Genomic DNA, 21,756 nt, shown 5'->3' with positions numbered 1-21,756 from the left:
GAACGTGGTGATCTTCGTGGTAGAGAAGCTGGGGAGAATCAGGAATGTTTCCTGTTGTGACTATGCAGTCACCATGTGCCAGGCCCTCTGATGGCATTCCACATACATCAAGACAATCTGCCAAGGAGCCCAGGGATAGATAATAGTATCTTGTTTTATTTTAGAGACAAGGGTCTATTACAGCGCAAACTGGCTACATAGAGTGACTTTCAGTTCCTGACATTCCTGCTTCCTTCTCCTACCTGCTAGGGGCCCCACTTCCGACTTCCTGTTACAGGTCAAAGACCAAGAGGTCAAACAACTTGTCCAGGGTCCCATAGGAAGTGATAGGAGGGGGATTCATAGTCAGCCTTCAGAGCTACCAAGCTAAGTTGCCTCCTGTGTGTATTCTCCACTGGAGATTTCGGTATACCCTCTGAACCCCCAGTAGAAAATTACAATTGCTTGTCTTAATGACAGCTAAGTTACTGCCAGAGACTGTAACACACACACACACACACACACACACACACACACACACACACACACACACACACAGCTCACCATATAGCAGGCTCAGTGTTTATTGAATGAATAAATCTGGGAAGGCATACATCTGACACGTTGACTATTTTTCCCTTCCTAGCTCACTGCCCGTTTTCTTCAACTCTTTCCCACCCCCATGTTAACCTCTGTGCATTTTCTGCTTGGACAAAGGCCTGTAAATGAACTTCAAGGATGTGAACTCTATGTGGAGAATTGTCTGTGGACACTATTCTTTCCTTCCCAGTACAATGAGAAACTCTTGTTACTCCACTGTCCAGATGGTCCTCAGGAGTCCAGTCCTGTTCCTAGGCTGTTTGGATGCCTGGCGTCTGGACTCTTGATTATGAAACCAAGTTCAAGGTGACCCATCCATTAAGTCCATTGCTCTCCCCTCTTGTCTTTCCCCCCACCTCTTCTGTGGAAGAACCTGGTAAGGTTTATGGGAGAAAACAGATTATCTCTCACTAGAGAGGTGAAGCATACAACTGCACCTTCCTTATTGGAACCCAGAGAACTTGTCAACTTCGTTTGATACTATGATGGTGAGATTTCTTCTTTAAACAAACAAACAACCTGGGACTACTTGAGAGACCAAAAGGACAAGATATTTGGCTTTGGAGATATTTTGGAAAATCAGAACAGCAGACAAGAACGCATTGCTTTGTTGGTCTCAAGTTGGCAAAGTCAACCAACTCTGCTTCGCATCGTGGACTAGAAACGGATTGCTAAACTGGCAGTCAGAGTCTCTCGTCCAGCCAGGAGCTTGGTCCTCGGTCGTTGTTTGGGCTAGAGATTACTTCAGCTTGGCTTTCAGAGTCGAGTCGGGGTCAACACCCCGGTCCTCACAGACGCCGCCTTCCGGGTCGGTGACCCTGGAGCCGGAGGGCGGGGCCGCGCCCGGTACAAGCGGAGGAAGAGGCCGGCGTCCCGGGAGCGCGCGAGGCCTTCCGCGTGCGCGCGCCCGCCCACCCCTCGCGCCCGCCCGCGTGCCCACGCCCGCGCCCGCCCGCCCGCCCGCCCGCGCTCCTGGAAGTCTCGCGATGCGGTAGCCGGCTGCTCCTGCTGCGGGTGGCTCGGGCTGTTGCTGTGGTTGCCGGAGTTGCGGCGGCGACGGCGGCGGCGCTGGCGGCGGCGGCGCTGGCGGGGGTGGCGGCCCCGGCGGATGTTGACATTGTGTTGTTGTTCCTGCCCACGGTAATGGCGGCGGCGGCGGCGGCCGGGACCAGGTCTTCTCAATAGCCAGAGCCGATACTGCCGAGCGCCAGCTCCGCGGCCTCCGCGCCCGCCGCCTCACCAGCCGTTCCCCGCGGCCGCCCTAGAGCCAGGGCCCCAGGCGGGGGGCTCGCCGGCGCGGGATGGCGGATTTCGATGAAATCTACGAGGAGGAGGAGGACGAGGAGCGGGCCCTGGAGGAACAGCTGCTCAAGTACTCGCCCGACCCGGTGGTGGTCCGCGGCTCCGGTCACGTCACCGTGTAAGGCCCTGCGAGGGCTAGGACGAGGACGGGGAGGCGCGGGTTGGGTGGGCCCCAGGACCCCTCCGGGTTCTCCTTCCTTGAACCCCGGTCTCTGATGACTGGCTCCGGACGGGGGCCTTCGGGAAGCTCCGGTGATCAGGAAGTGAGAACTTGCTGTGTTTCCATTTGTTTAGGACTCCCAAGTGGGGACAGACACTGCCTCCCCTCCCTCCCACAGCCCGGGAGCAGGCCCCACGGCCCGTGGGACGTGTGGGATCCCAGCCTGGATGATGGTTCTTATGGGCTATCCATACAGGCTAGAGGTGGACGTGCATATATGTCTTCTAGGATCCATCTTTGTAGCAAACCCCAGTTATTCTTTGGGACTCTGCCTGACTTACAGCCTATTGACATATATGGCTCAGAGGTCAGATCTGAGGTGTAAGATCCCAGTGGCCATTGGTCAGTGAGGTTCACTGTCGTGTGTCTGTCACACACAATACACAGGGCTTCCCAGTTCCTCAAGAGTAAATTTCTGCAAAACTGATTATAAAGTTCCTGTCAGTTATGTATGATAGAAATATACAGGTGGACGTAAAAGTAGGAAGATAACTTTCGTTTACAATGAATTACAAGTACTAAGTTTCCTGTAATCGTTCTGCTTTGGGGCACAGACCCGGTTGGCTTCTTTGATAAGGACTCCTGTTAAGGTTTATTAGCGACATCAAAAGTCCAATATTATTCAGACAATAAGGGATAAAAACATTCTGAGAGGTCATGACTAATAAAGGAATGTAGACTTGGGGCAAATAATGAGCTGTCCGGAAGAAGGAAGTTTTGTAACATTTCCCTGATAAAATCCGGAGTTTGTACAACTTAGGGTATTGATACTCTTTGCAGCTGCTGTCTCCGGTTAAAAAGTCGTAGCTCAAACTTCCTGTACTTGCATATCACTTTATCACTGATATAAAAGGGCAGCGAGTCTGAGGATGTCTGGTGCGTTTTTCATTGTGTTTCGGTGTAGGGTGAGTGGGGTGTGCTGCGAGCAAGGCAGTGAAACAGTGAGGCTCCTCGGAAGATTGTCAGCAGAGACCTTGCATTTTCCTGTGTAGTTGAGAGCAGTCATCCTGGCTAGCCATGTTGGTGTTTGGATGTGCTTACGTAATACTTTGGCTTCTTAGCACCTGTTAACGTGTGTATTTAGGTGACTTAACAGGGTAAAAACACTGCATAATCATTGTCCCAGTACTTGGATAAGGAGATGGGACTTCACACCATAATAACAGCTCTGTTTCAACTGTCAACACAAATTAAGGAATATAGCCAACTATGAATAATACAGTTTAAATGGACATCATAATGCTTTTAGTGTCATAACCTGCTATTTAATTTTTAGTTTAACTCTTAGGACTTTTTTCTTATTTTAAACTTAAGGACTACGGGTGCTTTTAGAGGCAATTTCAAACAAACAAACAAAGGACACAGTGGTATATATCTTTAAACCCAGTATTCATGAGGCAGACAGAGGCAAATGGAGCTGTGATTGCAGGCTCGCCAGGTCTTCATAGCAAGTTACCAGTCAGCCAACTTTCTCATGTTGTCTGTGGGCTCCTTAAACTCCTCCTGTCGAATCAAAGCTGGCAGAATTTTATTTACAGAGGTTCAGCCAGGGCTGGAGATGTAGCTCAGAGGTAGAGTACTTGCCCTGGGGTCAGAGCAGCCAAATAAAAAGGTTCAAGTGCAGTTGTAATGTCTCTTCTGTTCAAGAAGAAGAAAAGCTAAACCCTTCGCTGGGATTGCAGGTGACTCTTTGGAGTAGTTAACAGTGTGAAGCAATTATTAGTGGGTTTTCCTCTTGTCTGTCAGAATCACCTGGCATTGTGCTCAGGAAATACTAGCCTTTATTATTATCATCATTAGAAATAAGCACGTCCATTTGCAAGACTAACGGTCATTTAGTTTATCTGCTCATTAGAATCATCTGGGGAGCCCCAGCTTTTGCACCCCCACCCCCTCATCTCCAGGCCAGCGGCCCCCATATAAATGAAGCTGTGGTTTAGGAGTAGGTTTTGATGGGGTCAGAGGAGGATCTTGTAGGTGGTTTTGATTTGCATCAAGGATTCTGCTGCAGACACTGGTGATGGTGGTGTTTGCCACTGTAGCAGGAAGCCTTAATGTGTTTGTGATCTTCCTCAGACACTTCTGATAGGTAGTGACCTTCCTCTGCCACTTTTATATAAATTACTCATCTGTGTCTCCTCAGTTCACAGGATGGCAGCTTTAGTTCATCCCTTCCCAGATTAAGGAGTGACATAATTTATGCAGAGAATACATGAGTGTTTTGCCGTGCTCAGGAAACACTAGCCTTTATTAGTTATTACCCTCCTCAGGTGGTTCTCTACTTTGAGAAACATTTGTGTAAAATGTAGATTAAGAATTCAGCATTGACATTTTTAAAAACAAACAGTGATTTGTTTTTGTTTTTGTTTTTTTTTTCTTTTTTTATTCTGGACCAACTTGTATATACATATATAAGACTCTTTGCTGAGTGAAAGCCCACTCATGTTTTGTGGTGATACAGATTTATATAATAATGTAAAGCTATATGACCTTCGTGCATGTTAGGCATACTAGACGGTATAGCCAATTTTGCACTTGCCAAAGGTTTTGAAATTCGTGCTCGTATGTTGTTATAACTGTGCGTTATTTTCCTTTCCAGTATAAACAGGAGAAGGGATGAATAATTATAGTAACTGTGGGCTGGAGAGATGGCTCAGCACTTGGTGCTCTTACAGAGGACCAGGTTCGGTTCCCAGCACCCACATGGTAGTTTGCAACCATCCGTAACTCCAGTTCCAGCAGGTCCATCAAAACACTCACACACAAAGATAAAATAAAATGCATCTTTAAAAACATTAAAATTGTAGTAAACCACATAAGCTTACTTCCTTTTTGCTAAGGAGTTTGTTGAAGCACTCTTCCCTTGTCACTTTGAAAGAAATGCTATTATAAACAATTACAGTAAAAAAAAAATTTAAAAAGGGGGTTGGGGATTTAGCTCAGTGGTAGAGTGCTTGCCTAGCAAGCGCAAGGCCCTGGGTTCGGTCCCCAGCTCCAAAACAAAACAAAACAAAACAATTACAGTATCATCTGTAGTCCAGGTCAGACTGAAAAGATTCAGGTCAACTTGTATGCTTGCTTTTGCAGTTGAGTATTTCTAATTTTTCTTAATAAACTTACTATTACTCTAATTTGAGAAATCATTTTGTTCTTTTGTGATATGTTCTTTCTTGATATTCTAGATGAGTGACATTTTCTATTGTTTGATTTGCATGCAATAGGAGAAATCTTTTGTAGAAACATATTGAAGGAAAATTCTGTATGGGAAAAGAAAGCGATAAATTGCCATGGTTTTACAGCATGTGCATACATGTTCCTGGGAACACTGGAAGAAGAAGTGACAGACTCTCTAGGTAGTGTTGTCCATGCTGACTGATACTCTTTTCATCGGAAGGGCGTAAGTAATAATGTGAAACACACTGACTTAACTGGTTTGGTACGTACAGTCACAACTCAACAGATGCTGAGTCTAGAGGGGCCAGTGTGAGCACTGTAGGACCTACCACATACTATGTCAGTACGTACTGAGTTTACTGCAACCCACTTCTTTTATGCCCTAAACCACCTTTAATATGCTGCTTGATGGGCTAGAACCACAGGACAGCCAGTGCCCAAGGTCAGCCAGCTCCCAGCGAGTTAGGGTTAGAAGTTGGTGGCCACTCTGACCATGTTGAAGAGCAGATTGGCCGGGGGTCAGGCCCAGAAACTGTGAAAGGGACGTGCAAATGGCGTGCCTGATGACACTACTTTATAATTTTAGTTTGTGTAGATCCGTATCACAGATTTCAAGTTTTGTTTTGTTTTGTTTTTAACTATATTACTTACTTTGTGTGTGTGTGTGGGCGTGTGATCTTGTGCAGGTGAGGGCGTCTTTCCTGTGGACTCTCTTGTCAGGCTGGCAGCAAGTACCTTTGCCTACTGAGCCATCTTTAAGGAGGAGAACTCTTAAGGGATGTGTTTGTATAAAAGAATTTTTTAAAGTTGAGGAAATGAATTTAAAAGTAATCCAAAACCTATGTTAGCTTATTGTTAACTTGTTTCAGACTCATATCTGAACCAAACTTGAGGCTCTCCTAGAGTGGGCGTCATCTTTGATTTTTAACTTAAGTCATCTCTTTATTTGTTAAGTAAAATTAAACCGCCTTTAATCCCAGCACTCAGGCAGAGGCAGGCCGATCTCTGTGTGTTTGAGGCCAGATTGGTCTATTTTAGTGAGTACCAGACCAGCTCTGGTTACAAAGAGAAATCCTAGCTTATGAAAAAATAAGTAAATAAACTCAAGCAAAATAAATTATAGAGGAAATTAGTTTGATGAATATGAAGGAAGACAAGCTATGCATGTGTTTTTGTTTTTTTCTTTTTTTTCCGGGGCTGGGGACCGAACCCAGGACCTTGCGCTTCCTAGGCAAGCGCTCTACCACTGAGCCAAATCCCCAACCGCATGTGTTTTAATAGGACAAGTACTAAGCTTTAATGGGTGAACTGTGTTGAAGAAATGAGAACAGAGCCAGTTAGGGACTCAGTGGGTGAAAGCCCTTATTGCACAGGCCTGGTGACCAGAATGGGGCCCTGGATCCCTGGGACCATTCAAATGTAGAGGGAAAGAACTGACTCCACAGAATTGCCCTCTGATTCCACATGTGCACTGTAGTATACATTTCCCACGGTGAAAATAAAATAAATGAGATATATGGTAATGAGCTGAGGTTTCAACGTTTTACTGTATTTGAACTTGAAAATTTACATATGGTTTGAATTCAGAGTTTTAGTTAGAGTTGAGCTCATCTAGAGATGTGGAATTGATAAGTACTTTAATTTTTCTTTGACTGGCTAAGAAGAATACAGGTACTAAATAGTGAAAAGTAAATTGTGCATACTGATTTATGTTGATAAATAGTATTCCAAACAATAACTTAAATAATACAGCTCTAAAAATTTGAGAGACATCTTGAGTTCATATTGTTACTAGGTTACAGACCCTGAGTTGAGTCAGAGATCAGCTCAGGAATCTTTTAATTCACATGTAGTGATTGATGTATATAATTCCAAGGGAAATAGGGAGAGCTTGGAACTGGCCTGGACTAGAGGGCCTGCCTGTCTGCCTGCCTTGGGCTTCATTTTGTACCCTAGACAAGCACAACAAATTGAGCTGTGTCTGCAGCTCCACAGGTACTCCTAAAATCCCCATTCCATGTCAGGGGTTATCCAAGCTTCCAAAGACATGGAGAGGTTCCTGTAATGTAGTTTACAGTTAGCAGGTGGTTAGGGAGAATGGTGTTGAGGATACAACATTCCTCTGAAGGACACCCTGAGTCTAGAAGATGCTGAGATATAAGCTCAAAAAGTCTGGAGAAGAGTTACATTATAGCTAGAACTTAAAGAAAACAGGATTGTGTCTTGAAATGAGATTGGAGAGTTCACTATGGGACAGAGAGTATGTAAAATGGTTTGAAAGGTTACTCCCCCACAAGGAGGTTTGTGTGTGTGTATGTGTGTGTGTGAGAGAGGCGGGGGAGGGAGAGGGGAGAGAGACAGAGAGAGAGGCAGAGATAGGCAGACAGAGAGACAGAGAGACAGAAGCAGAGATGGGCACAGAGAGACAGAGAGACAGAGAGATGGTGACAGAATTAGGGTCACTTCCGGGGCTACAAATGAAAGGCCATCTATAGGAGCACACAACACTCAGTGTACTGTAGCAGTCCTGCTACCGAGGAAAATGTTAGTGTTAAATTGAAGAGGCTGCTGCAGCAATCTGGGTGAACCATGACAGTGGCTTGGCTGGGTTGTGGTCAATAGGTAAAGAAGGCATTGCAGTTTTAGATATAAACCATCAAATTTCACAAATTTTTCCTGTAAGATAGAGAAAAACATAGCAGCGACTTCCGTCACCTTTCCACTCGTGTATATGTGATTCATTTGATTTGATTTTGGTTCTGTGATGGATGAAGTCAAAGAACTGAGTCTGCTCTTAATAAGCTGGTTTGGGACATTTTTAGTGACATTTGGATCTCCTGTTGCCATGGGTGCTAATATGCCAGAGGAGGCTCCTCATAATTTTGAAGTAAGGATGTTTGTGGAATGATATTCTTCACTACCGTATGTGTGATGTTTGATGGCTATTTCTTAGACTGCAGGGAAAGATCTACATTTAAAGCTGATTTGGAGTCCCAAGGGCTGAAATGTTCTGATGTGTCCTGAACAAAGTATCTTTTTCTTGTTTATTTATTTGTATTTTATGTGTATTTTTTTCTTTTTCTTTTTGCCTGCTTAGATGTCTATGTGAGGGTGTCAGAAGCCCTGGAACTGGAGTTACAGGTGTGAGCTGTCATGTGGGTCTTAGGTATTGAACACAGGTCCTCTGGAAGAGCAGCCAGGGCTGTTAACTACAGAGCCATCTCTCCAGTTCACTTTTTTCCCCCTTATTTTTTTAAGTTCTTTGATGTAGCTTACTTATGGTAGAGATGGCTAGACTCATAATTTCCTTTTTTCCCCTATTGTTGATCACAAGTATGTCACAAAGTTCCCCTGCCCTGGAATTCATTGTAATCCCAGCTGGCCTTAAACCTGTAGCATCCCTCCTGCCTCTGCCTCCTGAGTGCTGGAGCTGTAGGTGTGTGCCACACTGACTGGCCAAAGCCTCTGTCTTTCTTTTGATGAGTCAGTTCTAGATGAAGGAATTCTTATACATTCAGCCTTCTTTGCCTGCCTTTTTATAGGAGCAAATGTTATTCGTAGTTACTGGTTTGGTGGTCTGTTGTGCTAGTAAGCTCTCCATTACTGTAACAAAATGCCTAGGGTAATTAACTTAGTTATAGTTTGGCTGACACTAAAAGTGTACTTTCTACCAGCATCCTCTTACTGCTTTCCAGAGGACAGGGGCTGGGTTCCCAGCACCTACGAGGCAGCTCACCACTGGCTGTAACTTGGGTCTCAGAGAATCTGGTATCTCAGATGAGCCTAAACATGGTTCAGAATGTGGGCACAAAGTTAAAGTTAGACTAGTGTACAACTGCAGAGGCTTGTGTCTTCTGGTAGAGGGCGTTCTCTCTCTCTCTCTCTCTCTCTCTCTCTCTCTCTCTCTCTCTCTCTGTGTGTGTGTGTGTGTGTGTGTGTGTGTGCTGTGTCAGTGTCCGTCCAACTGCAGAGTTTGCGTCTTCTTTCCGTCCTTGTTGAGCTGTATTGATATTCAAACACATATGAGATAGCTGGTGTTTAGAGCATGGTTTATAAACATCGAAGTCTGTTAATTTCTTCCATGGTTATGATTTCATTTCCAAAAATAGAAAAAAAAAATCTGATTCCACTAAGCTCAAAGTCCAACATTAGGAAATCTGTTCTTTCTTCATTTACTGTCTGTATAACCCATGTGTTTAGTTTGAGTCTGAAATTTTTAGTTCATTTGTGCATAGGTCTTGTCATAGTGATGGAAGGTAAATCTGTGAGCTTAGGTTTACAGGTTGTCTGAAGGAGTGCTAGGCTGGAGTTTCTTCTATCCAGAACTCAATACGTAATCTCTCTTTAAAGCAGCTTCAAGTGTAGCTTTTCTGTTTTTAGTTGATGGTAAACTTAACATTATTTAGACAAAAAGAGTCCTTGAAAGATTTTGTGTGAATATGTGTGTGTGTATGAGTGTCTCCATGAATGTTAGAAGCGGTTGGTGGATTCTCTGAGTGGTAGTTAATAGCCACTGGTGTAGGCACTTGTCCTAGTTTGTCTCTGTTGATGGGTGAAAACCATGACCAGAACATCTTGTAGGGAAAAGACTTATTTGTTTTATAAGTTACAGTCTGTCTTCTAGGGGAGCTGAGGCAGGAACCTTAAGGCAGACATTGAAGCAGAGACCATGGAGGTTTACTGACTTGCTCCCCATGCTTGCTCAGTCTGCTTTCTTACACACCCCAGGACCCAGACTGACTGACTTTTTCCCTTTACAGCCTCACTGGCACATCAGCCACGGATGCTTGTGAGATGTAATTCAGCTGCATCTCTTCTGTATCCGCAGTTAGTTTCCTGGAACCACATCTCCCAGAGTCCTTTGAGTAGTCTGCAGCATTCTCCCTGCCCTGCCCTGCTTACCTACGGCGTGAACATGTCTCTGACTTCTTATTTCTGCTCTACTTACTTCCTGCCTTCTTTTCCATTTCTGAGTTAGTCCGGGCACATTTCTGACCTAGGCCCCGGGTACTGTCCTGCTCCTTTTTATGAGTACTTGTTTCCAACATCCAGAAGCTCAGTCCTTCTCTTCAGACCTCTGCCAGTGAGGAGCTTATCCTCCTACTTACGTCAGAACTCTCCCTCTTCTTACCAAGAACAACAGCTTTCTTTTTTCATAATTGTATTCTGTCAGAACAAGAATTAGCCAGACATGTTAGAGCACAAACTTGTATTTCTTTATTTACTTATTTTATATGCAATTAGGATTTACTATGTAACTGTGGCTGGCCTTAAACTTCAAATCCTCTTACTTCATCCTTCTTAATCATGGGTGTACAGTAGGCATGCACCTCTACACCTTATCCTAGAATATAAACTTGAGGCAAACTTCTTATAAAGAGAGAAACCTCAGTAAGCTTTTTTTATAAGAATAAATTCTTAAAGTATTTACTCTTGTATAGCAACTGTCGTATATGTAAAGTGAAGCCCAACTCTTTCAGGGTTTTGTTTTGTTTTGTTTTTTTGTTTTTAATTCAAGGAGCTGGGTCTGGTGAGGCAGTCCTTTAATTTCAGCACTTGGGAGGCAGAGGCAGAGGCAGGAGAATCTTTGTGAGTCCAAAGCCTTCCTCGTCTAATAGCAGACTCAAGACTACCAAGCTTACCCAGAGAGACTTGCTCAAAAAAACAAAACACACTGGGGAAAGTTGGGCTCATGAGATGGCTCAGTGTATAAACACGATTGTCACCCAAGCCTGGCAACCTGAGTTTGCTCCCGAGAACCCATGTAAAGGTGAAAGGAGAGATCCAGTTCCACCAAGGTGTCCCTTGACCTCCACATGTGCTCTGCTGCATGGATATGTTCAAGAATGCACACTATCTTAGTTTGGGGTTTTGTTGTTCTTTTGAAATACCATGAGCAAAGCAGTCTAGGGAGAAAAGGGTTTATTCAGCTTACATTTCCATATATTGTGATATCCATGTCATCATTGACAAGTGGGGACAGGAACTCAGCAGGGCAGGATCCTGGAGGCAGGAGCTGATGCAGAGGCCATGGAGGGTGCTGCTCACTGGCTTGCTCATCGTGTTTTCCTCAGCCTGCTTTCCTATAGAACCCAGGACCACCACTCTCAGCGGGCTGGCCTTCTCCCATCATTCGTTCACTAAGAAAACGCCCTACAGCCAGATCTTACAGAAGCGTTTTCTCAGTCGAGATTCCCTCCTTTTAGATGACTCTCGCTTGTGTCCAGCCAGGCCGAAATACCAAAAGTAAACGCACGCACTCAGGCATAAAGTTTAAAAATGAGGGTGAGGGATTAAGACAGGAAGCTTACTAGCTCTGTGCCACTCTGGTCTATACAGTAAGACCAAGCCCAAAATAAATCAGTAAGGAAATAAATAAAATGGAGCTGGCACTGAGATGAAGCTTTTGTGAGAGCAGTTGCCAGGGCTCTGGATGTGATCCTTGGCACTGTAAAACTAGAAACTCAGGAGGACAGCACAGCGTTTGCTCTTTGGGCTGCTGTCTTATCTGAGGCAAAGACAATGCAGGGAAGATTTACTTTTCTATACTGTACTGAATTGATGTTTAAACCAGGACTAGACTTTAGGCATTCTCTCTGAATTGTATTGCTCTTCCAGCTGCACCACATTGGATTTCTGTACTTTCCAATTTTTTTTTCACCTAATTGGACTTCGACTGCATGCTTGCCATTTCAGTTGAAACCTGCTGCTGTCACTGCCCAGCTCTCTTGAAATCAGCATGCTTTCCTTACCTTGTTGTCCACAGTCTACCTCATGGCCTTGGTTGGTTAAAAAGTTGGAAATTTTGAGGTGCATGAGAAATGGAGGGGGAGGAAGGGCTTCTCAGTTAAGAGAACTTGTTCTTATAAAAGACCTGGGCTCAGTTCCCAACACCCACATGGTGGCTCACAACTGTCCCTCGCTCCAGGCCCAGGTGATCTGACACCCTCTTCAGAACTCCTTGGATACCCTATACACACATTGTACACAGACATACATGCAGGCAAAACACTCAGAAACAAAATAAGTAAATCTTATTAAAAACACAAAATCACCGGAGATGGCTCAGTGGTTAGGAGCACTGACTGCTCTTTCAGAGGACCCAGGTTCAACTCGAAGCATCCACATGGCAGCTCACAACTGTCTGTAACTCCTGTTTGAGGGAATCTGACACCCTCACACACTGATGCAGTCAAAACACCAATGTACATAGAATAGAAATAAATAATTTTAGAAAACCCATAAAACCACAAAACAATGGTGATGTATGGAAGCTAGATGGGACCTCGGCACCTAGGAAAATGCTTGTGACTCAGGCTGCAAGGGGAGCAGACTGGACAATATGGGAACTGTCTGGTGCCAGGCTAGCAGAGATGGCCAACCCCAAGCTCAGGAAGAAAGACCCTGTGTTTGCAGACTAGTTAGAGTGGTCAAGGAGGATACCTGACCAACCGCCTGTTTCGGCTTCTGTGGATGCACACGCAGAAACAGACAAATACATATAAACCCCAACGAGATAACAACAGTGCTTTCAGAAATCTGCTCTTGTTCGTTTTTGGTTGGTGTTTGTTGTTATTGCTTAAGACAGGTTCTCAGGTAGCTTTTACTCCCAAGCTAGTCTAGTTGCCTCTGCATATTGGCATGCCTCTGTCCATACATTTCCTAAAGGCAAAGCTTATTTTCTTCATATCTTAAGTCTTTATATAATTATAAAGAAAGGCATAAAGACTACTTACGAATTGGGAAAATGTATTTCCCGATGAAGTAGAAAATGAAACTTAAGATCACTAAGATACAAAAGGGCTCATGTTTTTTGTGTAATTGTTCCTAGTTTTTTTCTAATTTTTGATGTGCATGTATGTGTTGGTGTGTGTTATATATGCTTTTAAAATGTGTACAAGTATGCATTTGGGTGTATGTGTGCATGCATGTGTGTTGTGTGTTTTTTTTAATGGTGTGTGCATGTGTGTGGTAGACATGGGTTGTCTTTTCCTGTATTACTGTCACTCTACCTTTACCTTCTGAGACGTGAACTCACAGAATCTGAAGCTCATACACTTTTCTTCCTGTCTCTTTGCCTCAGTGCTGGGTTTGCAGGTGCTGTGCCTGGCTTTTAATGTGTGTTGTAGGGATCCAAGTGCAGGCTCAGGCTAATCTCCACAGTTCTATCCTTAGTCTTTAAATTTAATCTTAAATACTAATAGATTTTATTAGAGAAGTCATGAAAACATGAAAATAAAAAAATGTCATCCATGTCTTTATTCTCTAGGGTTAACTATCGGATGGATTTGATTTTTGTTTTCATATGTAAATAATTACACTACAATTTAGGCAATAATATTTTAGTTTTTTGCATTTTTCATTAAGGGTTATATTGTGAGTATTTACCTTATCATTATGGGATCTTAACAATGCGAATGTCGAGACTCTGTTAGATTATAAAGAACAAGAGTACTCAAGGGGGCGTAAGAGACAGGACCCTCCCATTGTGCAGCTACACTTCAGGGGCCTCACATTTTCTCTGCTCCCTGGTCTAATGCTTCTCACGGTGACCTGCATACTTAGTCCTCCCAGCTTCTGCAGTGGGAACTGCTGACTACCTCTCCTTCACTGGACAGTCTCTGCTTCCTCCTGTCTACTGTGCAGTTTTGACTTTCAGGCTTCGAAATTTGACTGTATCTTGACTTGAATTTAACCCCTTTTTGCATATTTCAGCACTTACCCATAATACCATCGATTTATTAATACCTTATATTCATATATGTCAAGAGAAAAAAGCAACCTGTGTCTGAGGCAGCCTTGTGTCTTGCCCTCCCATGTGGCTCCCTGTGATGCGTGTGGGCTCACTCTCCAGAGTAGAGGTCCTAGTTAGTTGTTCAGGTAATGGGTTAATGGGCTTTCTTATCCAGTGTATGTGCTTTTACCTGTAATACATTAATTACATAATAATTGTAATTAATATCATTGTAAAATGTTTCTATTTTAAAATTTTCATTCTTAAAAATAGCACTGCAACTCAGAATCAAGGGAAACATTGAACAAGTATTTTTGGTTCAGAGTGAAATAAATTGAAGCAAGTGGATACTGGTAATTTGGTATTTAAAAGACAAAATGCAGTATGAATTCACAATAGTGAAAGCTAGAAAATTTGCCGTCTGATTAAAATATGCTTTGATGTTACGGTAGCTCATGAAACAAACCGTCTTTTTACTCACATACAGCTGATTGTTGAACACTGTGCCTCATCTTTCTATAACGGTTCGCTTCTACTGGGAAACTCTGTATGCTACACTTTGTAAGGTGTTTGTTAGGATTAGCTTGCGTCTTAGACCTTCATTCTGTCTCAGACACTCTGAGGAGGGATCCGTATTCTGTTCATTCCACCCTTAAGTTAGATAGTTTAAGCTTCTGTGCTGTTGGCACAGTGACATATAATAACATATTTTTTTCCTTTTTGAAAACAGATTTGGACTGAGCAACAAATTTGAATCAGAATTCCCTTCTTCATTAACTGGAAAAGTGAGTGTCTCTCTTATTGATCTACTGTTTATATATCTCAAATTAGTTTCTCCTAAAAATGAGAAAAATGTGTGTTGAAACCCATTTCTTGTCACTCAGCATCTCAGTGTCACATTTCTTACCTTCTTTTAGGTAGCGCCTGAAGAATTTAAAGCCAGCATCAACAGAGTTAACAGCTGTCTTAGGAAGAACCTCCCTGTTAACGTGCGGTGGCTGCTTTGTGGCTGCCTGTGCTGCTGCTGCACATTGGGGTGCAGTATGTGGCCAGTTATTTGCCTCAGTAAAAGAGTAAGTTGAATTATATCTTTTAATTTACATTTAGAAGTGTGAAACAAGTCTTATTTTTACCTTTTTTTCTGTTAAATGAACCACACTGTTCTGAATATTATATAGAAATAATCTGATATGGTAAAGCAAGATTAATTGAGTAAATTATATATTCAAATATTATAAAAAGCCATGTAACATTTCCTAGTTGTCATGCATTAGGAAGCTGTAGTGACAGTGCAGCGCTGTGTCAGTGTACGTTAGCTATGGACTGGGATGGGACCACTTGTTTCTGTGTCCATGGACACACTTCTTAGCCTCTTTAAATCTGATCGATACAGTTATGAGATGATGATCGTCACCTCTGGTGTGAATACAGTTGTTGTAAGGATACAGTAAAAGTATTTATAAAGCTCTGGCTGAACAGCTCATGAGACACTGTCAGCTTCCATGCTGTTTTAAGTACAAGAGAAACAGTCTAGAGGAAGAGCCATGTACTTTGGCTCATGGTTTTAGAGGTTTTAGTCCATGGACTTTTACGCTGGCTCCATTCCTTCTCTGCCTGTCCAAACAGAAGTATCTGATGTCTGAGCAGAGCTGTGTGCCTCAGTCACCAGGAGTCAGAGAGGGAGGAAGGAGATTGGAACAAGATGTAGACCCTGAGAACGGAGAGTCCTTCCTGCCCGTTCCACTAGGGCCTGCTTTGAAGTGCTTTCCAACACCCCGTCACGTAGGAGTCCTGGAGCGATCTCCTGTTGAGGCAGTTGTACTCCTTGTGATCCGAGTCACTGTCCAGTGCAGTCTCCCTAGCAAGTGCTCTGCTGGCAGCTAAGCTACAGCACAGCTTCCTTTACTTTTCAGTGTCGTGTGCGTCAGTGTCCATGTGCACTCATGTTCATCACAAGAGTCTCTGCCGTCTGTCCAGATTAGAAGAGGGTGTCAGATTCCCTGGAAGTAGTTATGGATGCTAGTGAGCTGCCATGTGGGTGCTGGGAATTGAGCCCTGGTTCTCTGCAAGAGCAGCCAGTAACCCCAACCACAGAATTACCTCTCCTAACATACAGGTTCTTGGAGGGGTTGCTTCAAATCCAACCTGTAACAGAAGTTGTCAGTAAGGAGTAATATTACTAGTACTGTGAAAGTACCCATAGAGGAGATAAAATGTTTACAGTAAAATCATACAGATTATTTTATTTTTGTACTTTCCATTTTCTCTATAATGAATATACACTGACTCTGTGATTAGGAAAACTAATCTGAAGACCTAATTTTCGCTGCTTTTAATGAAAAAGTTCCAAGATGTTAGTTCCAAGATATGCCAAAATAATGTAAATCAAAAGTTGGTTTTTTGTTCGGTTGTTTTAGTTTTTGTATTTTTGAAGACATTGTCTTACTCCTTGAACTTGACAGGCCTGAAACTCGCTGGATCTGCCTGTCTCTGCCTCCCAAGTTCTCTAGGTTTGTGCCACCATGCCCAACACAGCACCATTGTTTTTGTTTTCTTGCATATTATATTTACACGTGTGAAATTGATGTACTATTCAGCCATGTGTGGTGACTCAGGTATGAAATTCTAGTACTCAGGCTGAGACGCTACAAAGTAAGTTAAGGCCAGCGGGGAGAATGGAAGGGTGGGGGAGCAGGTGTCAACCAGGTTGCTGTGAATGTTTTTTATGGAAACGTTTAGTTTTTGTGCTAAATAATGGCAAGGAAATGAAGGAAGCCACATTAATTTGTTACTTGATTTCTATTACAAAGTCAGAGGTATATTCTACTGTGGGTACTGTAACAAGTGTATAAAGGCCAGACAACATTGTGGAGTCAGTTCTCTTCTACCTTTAAGTAGGTTTTAAAGTTGATCTCAGGTCATTGAGGTTGTATGACTGAAGTTTTTTGCTGGCCCTACTTTCTTTTAAGATTTTTACCCCCATAATTCTTGCCAGATTCTAAGCCTCAAAAATTCCCTACTAACAGTCTTTGGATAGACAGTTGAATTTTCTGATCTTCTTCAGGTCTCTGTCTCTCTCTCTCTCTCTCTCTCTCTCTCTCTCTCTCTCTCTCTCTCTCTCTCTCTCTCTCTCTCTCTCTCTCTCTCTCTGCCTTACTCTGTTCAGGTGTTGCTGTTATCTGTGGCTCCAGCTCATGTACTACTGTGGTAGCTTTGCCTTTTGGATCTGGCCTTGGTTTTGAGATCTGATCTGATCTTATCTCCCCCCCCCTTTTTTTTTTTTACTTTTTAAATGAATAATACAAGATATTTTAATATGTGGATGGTTTATTTAAAAAACAAAAGTGAATACCTCAGTTCTCTATACATTTCCCTGCCTTGAGTATAAACTTCTCTATAACATGAATATATATGGAGAGTACTAGAACACCTTTGTAAGATGGGAGATAGGATATCAGGAATTTCCAACCCTTCATTGTCATGGACCACTTTGGTAGTCTAATAATACTATAGCTTATTCATGTTTACGCTAAGTGAGTACCTTCCTGCCAGATAAAAATAGACTTTGTTCTAAAACAAAACAAAACAAAGTGCCTCAAAACAACCAAGAAACCTCTAAAATGCTTTAAGGCAATTATCAAATCTTCATTAACATATGAAATAAGGTCGCAGATCCATGGTGATCTGGTCTGATGGAAATAATCTGTGATTTTTACAAGTGTTCAAAGCACCATTCCTGTTTGGTCACTACAGTTAATGTTCACATTGATAGCTGAAGAAGATGCATTTCAACTAGAGGTTAAAAAATCAAGATGCAGGGTTGGAGAGATGGCTCAGCCTTTAAGGGCACTGACTGTTCTTCCAGAGGTCCTGAGTTCAAATCCCAGCAACCACATACATGGTGGCTCACAACCATCTGTAAGGGGATCTGATGCCCTCTTCTAGTGTGTCTGAAGACAGCGACAGTGTACTCACATACATAAAATAAATAAATCCATCAATATCAAGATGCATTTTTATTCTTGTTGGTTTTGTGGACTCTGACAATTTGTCTAGGCATTCCTTATTAAGAGGCCTTGAAGGGGTAGAGAGATGTAGTTCAGTTGTAAGACACTTGCCCAAGATTGCAAGATCCATTGTTTGATCCCCAGCATGACACACAAAGACACACACATACTTACATACCTACACACCTACTTGGCATTAGTATTTTAAAAGTGGGCCAAAGTGCAGCCTGATCTTTAGCTTGGGAACCCCTCTTATCTCTGAATTTGTGACCAGAATCTTTTTACATGGCTGTGATTGTCTCTGACTTCAGTATAAGTCAGGACCCAAAATATACTTTATTATGCAATTTAAAGCTCACCATCGGGCTGGAGAAATGGCTCAGTAGTTAAGAGCACTGACTGCTCTTCCAGAGGTCCTGAGTTCAAATCCCAGCAACCACATGGTGGCTCACAACCATCTGTAATGGTGACAGTGTACTCATATAAATAAAATTAAAAAAAAAAAAAAAAAAGCTCACCATCTTCCTCACAGTAATCCCTAATTTAGGTAGTTAGACTGCTTTGCCTTTAAAACTTGATGTCAGGTGGTGATGCACATCTTTCATCCTAGCACTCAGGAGGCAGAGGCAGCTAGATCTCCGAGCTTGAGGCCAGCCTGGCCCCATGGGGCTACACTGTGATACTTTGTCTCAAACAGAACATCAGCAACAACCTCAAAAAACAAATCCCTGGGGTTGGGGATTTAGCTCAGTGGTAGAGCTCTTACCTAGGAAGCGCAAGGCCCTGGGTTCGGTCCCCAGCTCCGAAAAAAAGAAAAAAGAAAAAAAAAAAACAAAAACAAATCCCTGTTTCCATCTTGTTCCAGAGAGTCTGTTTACGATGTTATTATTAGTTATTGTATTTATGCCTTCTAGATTGCCTTTCTTTTAATACTACCTTAGTTTTTGAGAATTATCTTTTATAGTTTAAAAATAAAATTTCAGTATAATGCTTTACAGTGTTTATGAATGCAATGCTACAGAGCTACTCATAATCAAGGTACATAGTTTTTTTTTTTTCCCCAAAAGCCTTTCTTGTACTGATGGTCATTGCTCTATCTGTCCGAATAGTCTTGTCTTTTCTAGAGTTTTGGTATCAGTGAAATTATCTAGTTTGTATAGCCTTTCTGTCCTGACTCCTTTGTTTTCGCTCAGCACATGTGAGATGTATCTATTCTGTTTTATACACTATGGTTTACTCCTTTTCCATTGTGAGCAGTTTTATCATGTCTTCTCCAGTGTGTGGAGGGGCCTTTCACAGTTTGTTTATCCATTGTCAGCTGGAAGACATTGGACCGTGTGTGGTTTTAGTGATTCTGAGTAAGGCTTACTTTATTTTCATGTGCATATAAATGTGGGATTACTGGGTCACGTAGTAATTGTGTGCTTTATTTTAGGAGAAACTTCTTTTTAAAAACGCTCCTTTCCAAGGTGTCAAGTAATTTTGCATCCACACAAGCATTGTGTGGAGTTTCAGTTGCTCAGGGTCCCTGCCAGGAACTGGCAGTCGTTCTGGTGGATATGTTCTCTACTTCTAGTTGCCTTGCCCTTGTGAGTAGTGACACTGTGTTTATTTGCCACTAATACAGCTTCCCTTGTAGTATTTGAGGGCCAGTGGTAGAGTGCCTTCCTACTATGTGCAAGGTTTTCAGCCTGTAGTACTACAAAGTAAGAAATGAAAGAGTTGAAGCAAATTGCCCTCTTCCCCTGTTTTTAGCATGGGGTCTCACAGTGTAACTCTGGCTGGCCTCAGTCTCAGAAAGATCTACCTGCTTTAGATTCAACTCCCATGGCAGCACATGAGATTAAAAGCAATGCCATCACACTTAGCCGCCTTATTTATTTATTTATTTATTTATTCATTTATTATTTATTTATTTATTTATTTATTTAAAGAGTACAAACCTACTTTTATTATTTACTTGTCATTAGTTTAAATCCGTGAGGGATGTAGCATCCACATATTCTCGTCCAATGTCCATAGCAGAAAGCAGGAGGGTTGCTTTGGAATTTGACACAAGCTATGCCTCTGTTGGGCTCTGATAATCCCAAATTATACTGGTTTTGCTCAGTTTGTCACCAGAAGGATTATGCTATCACTTGCTTTGAACCAATTAGATCTCTTACCCAAGAAGAATTTGATTTCACCTTGGACATAAATACTTTTTATTTTAGACCAGCTGTGTGGTCCCTTTGGTTTTAGAGACCCCATACCTACAGATAACAAATAAATGGCCTCAAAGACTTCTAGACATATTCACCTTTATAAGTGCTTTTCTCAGCAGACCTCATGACTCCAAGGTGGAGGAGAAGACGTCTTGCTGTTTAAAACTAGTTATTTGTCGGTGTGAGATTTTTTTTTTTAAGTGATGGAGTGCTTACTTATGACTTGTCTTTGAACCCCAGCACTGAAGAGAGGCAGGGCGAAGAATATAAAAGAGTACTTTGAAAGGCTCTTTTATTACTTGTGTGTTTGTGTGCCTGTCTGTGTGAATCATGGGTATGATGACTGCATGATGAGCCTGTGGAGGCAGGAAGAGGGTGTCACATCTTCTGAAGACAAAGTTAGAGGTGGTTGTGAGCCTCGTGTGGGTGCTGGGAATTGAACCCCAGTCCTCTGAGCCATCTCTCCAACTTTAAATCTCTGACTTTGTAAGATGGTTGTTTTCTTTGTTGAGTTGGACAGGGTCTCATTATGTAACCTGTACAGCGGCTTGAACTCTGTGTCATCCTGGAGTGTTGGGAGTACAAAGCATGCGGTGTTGTGCCGGGCCTGAGAATATCTAGTGTAAGTCTGATGTAAGCACCTTGCTAGGTGTATGTCAGTATTGTTATTCTAGTATATAGCCTGGCTTTTCTCTTTTCTTAGCACTGTCTGGCAGAGCTGAAGTTTTGATTTTGGTGGTCTAGTTTATCACTTAAAAAAAAAATGTGCTCTTATGCTGGACTCACACATCGCAGCTTGTAGGAGGCAGAGGCTTGCGTCTCTGTGAGGTCCAAGCCAGCCAGGGCTGCATAGTCAAACTTTGTCTCCAAAAAGAGAAAAAAAAGAAAGAAAAAAAAAGAGAGAGAAATAAAATAGTGCCTTTACTCTCATGTCTACTATTTTGCCTAAAGCAAAGTTGTGAAGATTTTGATCTCTCCTGTATTTTGTGTATAGGTATCACAAGGAGAGGAGGTCAAAGTTCATGATTTGACATATGACTCTCTAGGCTTTATAAGTCATATTTGTATGAATCACTTTCTGGATTTCATTAAGTTCCATTGGTGTTGGCCTTAACCTGACTCTCACACTTTCTTATTTACTGTGCTTATTTATTTTAACAAAATGTTCAGTGATGTGAGTCTTGCAAATTTGTGTGTCACCCCCACCCGCTTGAGTTGGGATCTCATGTGGCCCAGACTAGTCTTGAGCAGAAGACCACAACTCTCAGATCTTCTTGCCTCTGCTTCACAAGTGCAGGAATTGAGCATGTGTTTATTAGGGGCTGGGAGCCAACTCTGCTTTGTGCTTGCAGTTGCGGCGGGGCTGTATCAACTGAGCGACATTTCTAGCCCTGGAATTTTTTTCTTTTTCAAGATTTTTTTTTTTTTTTGATGATTAGTTTTTCCATGTAAATTTTAAGTTCAGCTTGTTAACAGCTACACCAACTAATGACTTTTGAGGTTTTATGTATATGAGTAAAGTTTTGCCTGCATGTA

The 21,756-nt window shown here is 42.5% G+C and overlaps 1 protein-coding gene across 1 annotated transcript in view; it reads left to right on the top strand.

Annotated features, from left to right (window-relative positions):
- Positions 1-1,832: 1,832 nt before the first annotated feature.
- Positions 1,833-21,756, top strand: part of Chic2 (cysteine rich hydrophobic domain 2) — a 35,324-nt gene continuing 15,400 nt past the window's right edge. The window contains exons 1-3 of the mRNA XM_032915956.1: positions 1,833-1,999; positions 14,740-14,794; positions 14,927-15,082. Coding sequence (XP_032771847.1) covers positions 1,881-1,999; positions 14,740-14,794; positions 14,927-15,082 — 330 coding nt within the window. The 5' untranslated portion in view covers positions 1,833-1,880. The remainder of the gene's footprint in view (positions 2,000-14,739; positions 14,795-14,926; positions 15,083-21,756) is intronic.

Source organism: Rattus rattus, chromosome 11 (assembly GCF_011064425.1).
Source record: "Rattus rattus isolate New Zealand chromosome 11, Rrattus_CSIRO_v1, whole genome shotgun sequence".
NCBI lineage: Eukaryota > Metazoa > Chordata > Mammalia > Rodentia > Muridae > Rattus > Rattus rattus.
Note: the sequence above shows the minus strand (reverse complement) of the source record. Positions and strands in the feature narration are given on the sequence as shown.